Source organism: Chamaea fasciata, unplaced genomic scaffold (assembly GCF_029207755.1).
Source record: "Chamaea fasciata isolate MVZ Bird 193981 ecotype frontalis unplaced genomic scaffold, bChaFas1.0.hap1 SCAF_10, whole genome shotgun sequence".
Lineage (NCBI taxonomy): Eukaryota > Metazoa > Chordata > Aves > Passeriformes > Sylviidae > Chamaea > Chamaea fasciata.
The window spans coordinates 4,918,549-4,923,106 of record NW_027094095.1 but is presented as its reverse complement, the minus strand read 5'-3'; the positions used below and the strand labels follow the sequence as shown (position 1 = coordinate 4,923,106).

The window sequence follows — 4,558 nt, the reverse complement described above, 5'->3', positions numbered from 1 at the left end:
GGAGTTCAGAGGCTCCTTGTTGGCTTTTCCTGGTCAAAACCCAGGTTTGTTCCTGCATTTTGAAGCAGAAACTGGATTTCCCTCCAGGAGGGTGGAAATCATCCCTTTTGGCTCAGTAAGGGCGAGGTTTCGCCAGTGGGCTGTGGGGTGTTTGACAAAGACCCCAAGCCAGAACAGCAATAACAGTGACAGGATTCGATGCTGCATTTCAGGTGTCCTCTCACTAAGAGGAGGGGGAGAATATTGGATGATACCTTTCCAGCTGGGGAGAGGGGAATGAGGATGCAATATTTTGGGATGGCTTGGGGGCATCACGTCCGTGATGTGATGACAAAACCAGGGAAGGTGAGTTTTGTGTCCCTGCCTTCCAGAGTTTGATGGAGAATCGGTCGGATGACAGCGGGAACTGTTGTTATCACCGGGGGAATCCTAGCGACGGTGATCCTACTGTGCATCATTGCTGTGCTCTGCTACTGTAGGCTACAGGTGAGTGTCCCCCACCTTGCCACTCCCACCTTGCACTGGAACAGGCTCCTCAGGGCAGCGGTCACAGCCCCAAGCCTCCCAGGGCTTAAGAAGTGCTTGGACAATGCTCTCAGGAACATGGTGTGATCTTTGGGCTGTCCTGCGCAGGGCCAGGAGCTGGACTCGATCCTCCAGTTCAGGATATTTTATGATTCTGTGCTCCCCGGGCCAAAGTGCTGCTGCAGGAAGGGTCTGGATGGGCTTTCTTTTTCTTTTTTCTTTTTCTTTTTTTTTTTTTTTTGCCTGTGATGGCAGGGAGGTGAAACCTCCTATTCCCCCAGGTGCTGCAGTTATGTCCTTCCCTCCTCTAGATGTGGGGGGTACTGCCCTGAGGCTTTTGAGGCTCTGCAGCACTTCCTAACTGAGATGCAGGCTTGGCTGGGTTTGCAATACCAGGTGGAGATTTTATATAATTTTTTTTTCCCCCCTTGTAAATTAACTGAGGAGGCTTTCAACAACGGCTAGCTACAACCTCCTGCTCTTTAAAAGTTAATGTGAAGTCTGGGCCATGCAGCAATGCCCGTGTGATGGAAAGCACAGCGCTTACTTGGAGCAGTTTCCAACTGGCAGGATGAAATACTGGCAGGATGAAATACCGGCAGGGTAAAATTCCCCTTGCAAATCTCACAGGGGGATGAGGGTGAATTCCTCAGCAGGTGCCTCCTGCAGCACGCTCAGCTCCAGGTTTGGTCTGGCTTCTGCCGCTTCACAGGACCCAGGAATGATGGAGCAGATCAGCAAGAGGCCCCGGAGGGTTTCTGTGGGGCAGGGGGATGAGGGGAGTGGGGATGTGGCAGGGTCGCCCCGCCGGCTGCTCCGCTTCCCCTCACACAACCCCTTCCCTTTCCTGCAGTACTACTGCTGTAAGAAAAATGACTCCGTTGAGGAAGAGGAGGAGGAGGAGGAGGAGGAAGAGGAAGAGCCCGACCTGCCCGCGCACTCGCACCTCGTCATGTGCAACGCCTGCAGCTCCCGCATGGTGGACGGGCAGGGCAGCCCCGCGCCGCCCAGCGAGCTCAACCAGCACGGGGCTCACCCCTACTGCCCGACCTGCTCCCCCTACGGCTCCCCCTTTTACATCCGGACTGCCGACACGGTGCGCAACGGGGGCGACAGGGTCACCTACACGCCCGCCTGCTACAAGGAGATGGGGCCGCCGCTCAACATGGCCACCCTGCAGGGCTACACGTTGAGCCGCCACGGCCTCCTCCGCGACAGCGTCCCCAACCCGCGGGCCATCAGCACGGAGGTGTAGTCGCCACTGCCGCGAGCGCAGGGTGTCCCCAGCCGGCGCCCGCTCCAGGGAAGGGCCTTTTCACTTGTCTTGGAGGAGAGGAGCCCGTAGCCCAGCCCGAGGCCAGCATGGCCCTGCTGAGCCGCCCGGCACGGCCCAGCCTCGCGGGCCGGAAGGCGAGTGAGACCTCCGAGGGCAACGCTGAACCGGCCACCTCTGAATCCATCATAAGTGTCATTATTCTCTACTCTCTCTCTCCCAAAGGGACTTGTCTAACGAGGGCTATGTACAGTACAACCTAATTTAATTACCCCCGGCTCCCTGAGCCCAGCGAGGCCTTCGGTGTCCCCTCACAGCCCCCCGAGGTGACGTCCGCTGCCTCTGGCGCAGGGAGCAATGGGCTGATCGACCGCCAGCTGCCATCCCCGGTGAATCCCAGTGCCCAGCAGGGCATGGCGGCGCTCCTCGGCGATGGGCGAGGGAAGAAGGGAAGATCCAGGTCGTCCTGCTCCCCTCGTACCGTGTCAGCTGCCGCTAGCAGTTAGTTTTCTGTTCAAGTGTAAGATAGGGCACCGTCTCCCACCCGCTTCGGTCTTGGTACGTGCTGAAGAAGTTCGGGACATGAATTTAGGTCACTGCCGGGGGAGGCAAAGTTCCTCACAAAAGTGCTCACCCACCCCAACAGGCACAGGCCAGTCCTTCTGCGGCCGAAGCCCACACCTCTTCTACTCTTCACAAGCTTTCTTAGGAGCAATTTTAACTTGGACCCATGACTATGGCAAGATTTTACTAATGGGAAGAATTGAATTCCTAAATAACTGCAGTTTTGGTCACCTTCAGCTTTCAAAGCCCCACCCTGACAGCTCTGACAGCCAGAGGAAGGTTGACTTTAGGACAGATTTTGCTTTTGACAGTGACAGCAGAGCCCACTGGCTCACATCTCCTTTGCAGGGCCCTCCCACTGGACTGTGATGTTCAGGTGGTTGGGGTCTCCCCCTGCTTTTGCTTCTGAAAGAAGAGGGTTCAAGACCAAAATGTCTTGAACGTGTTGTGAACGTGGGTTCACCGGCACTGCAGCCAGCAGTGACAGCCAGTGACTCTGCCTTTCTGCAAAAATGAACGTGGGAAAGTTTCTTCTTCCTCCATAAATCAAATTAGGTGAAAAATTACTAAAGGGACATCTCCATCATTCCCAGGCACCTCCATAGCAACCAGTGCAGGACTGCTCTGCTGAGCACTTCCCATTCACAGCAGGGAGGAGGGACCGGGACAGCAGTGATCCCTGCGGGTGCTGTTGGAGGCAATGGCAGGAAACCCTTGCCATACCTTTGCAATATGGGGTAGGACTGCTCAGAAATGTGAGTGATGGGGCTTTATTTTCACCACTGCAATTTAGAAATCATCGCGCTGCTCACAGGATTTGGACTTGACCTCCCCGTTCACACACAGAAAAAGTAGGTCTCAGCACAGAGACACACGGTGCACCAGCCTCAAATGGCCACGTCACCAGGCAAAAGGCTGATGTACACATTGGGCCTGCCCATGCCTTGGCACCTCTGATCTGAAGAAAGGAGCCAGGCAAAATAAGGTGATGGTCCTTGTAACCGAACACCTTGCCCCAGCCTGCATTTTACACACACTTCTGAGCAAACGTTATGCACCATCTTCCCCCACCCCCAGCCCAAAAAGACATTGCATTTCCATTATCGGGAGACTCGGTCTGGCTGCATCACTTTTAGAGTCTCTTACCATCCTCCAAATAGTGATAGCAGGTTTTAATGTCCTCTCACATTAAGGGCAGGCAAGCTGGAAGATGAAAGTTACCAGCAGCAAAGCTCTTTGGATCCCACTGGTCAATAGTCTGTAGCTCCTACTGCCTCCCATACAGCCAGTGCTCCTGCCTGAAAACATGGTTTGTAACTGGAAGAAAATCTTGGCTATCTTGATAAATCCTGTTCTTTCCTACTAGAGCATCTGCTCAGCTAGGTCTCATCACGCTGGGAGCCACGAGAAGTTAATGTGTCCCAGCATGGTCTCTGCCAGACGGCCCCGTGCTGCCGTCCTCTTGGCGGGCGCAGAGCCAGCACACGGACACGGCAGCTCCTGGCATCCAACTCTACCTCTTGGCACACAGAAAGGCTTCCCACCACCACGGCAGCGCCGTGACCTCCAGAGGGTGGGAATAACACGTTTCTGGGGTCACCCTTGTGGTTAAAGGAAAGCCACTCAATTTGTCATCTTCATCACAAGCAGATTAAGCGTGACCTGTCGCGGGCTAGCGAGGCGCCGAGGCTGGGGAGGCAGTTCCAGAGCAGCCAGATGGCCAAGATGAGGGTTGGCCTTGCGGCCAACACACACCCGGGGGCTGGCACGGCTACAGGGAAATGGGTGAGTCTGGAAGGGCTGGAAACGGGGGGGATGCAGCTGAGAATTGGAAGGTTTGGGAGCTGGTGGAAGAACAGGATGGGGTAGGGGCAGGGATCCCAGATTTTTTTCCACTTTAGATTCCTCCTGTTACTATTCTCTGTCTTTGTTGCTCAGCTATGGGTCCAAATTCAATGTCAGAAATAAACGAGGACTTTGAAATACAAACCAGGAGTGGTTTCTGTTCTTTTGGCAGGCAACACCAAAAGGGCTTTATCCAGTGCTGCCTGGGAGCTCTACTGGTGCAAGGATTTTTCCTCTCCACCCTTCCGGCTCCTGCTTTTGCTCCCCTTGTCTCCCCTGCTCCTCCCTTGGCTCTGGCCTAGGCACATGCATCCCAAATCCACAGTTTTATAGTTTATCTCTTTATTGTGA

General features: G+C 54.8%; 1 protein-coding gene across 1 annotated transcript; it reads left to right on the top strand.

Moving 5' to 3' along the window:
- Positions 1-393: 393 nt before the first annotated feature.
- Positions 394-1,780, top strand: LOC136294906 (protein FAM163A-like). The gene is made up of 2 exons (XM_066193095.1): positions 394-486; positions 1,379-1,780. Exons 1-2 carry the CDS (start codon positions 394-396, stop codon positions 1,778-1,780), a joined length of 495 nt encoding a protein of 164 aa, XP_066049192.1.
- Positions 1,781-4,558: the final 2,778 nt, after the last annotated feature.

What these genes read in the sequence shown, in the direction of transcription:
- LOC136294906 (XM_066193095.1), top strand. Translation starts at nt 394, where the DNA reads ATGACAGCGGGAACTGTTGTTATCACCGGGGGAATCCTAGCGACGGTG. An exon ending in TCTGCTACTGTAGGCTACAG is followed by an intron (nt 487 to 1,378) that starts GTGAGTGTCCCC and finishes CCTTTCCTGCAG; the next exon opens with TACTACTGCTGTAAGAAAAA.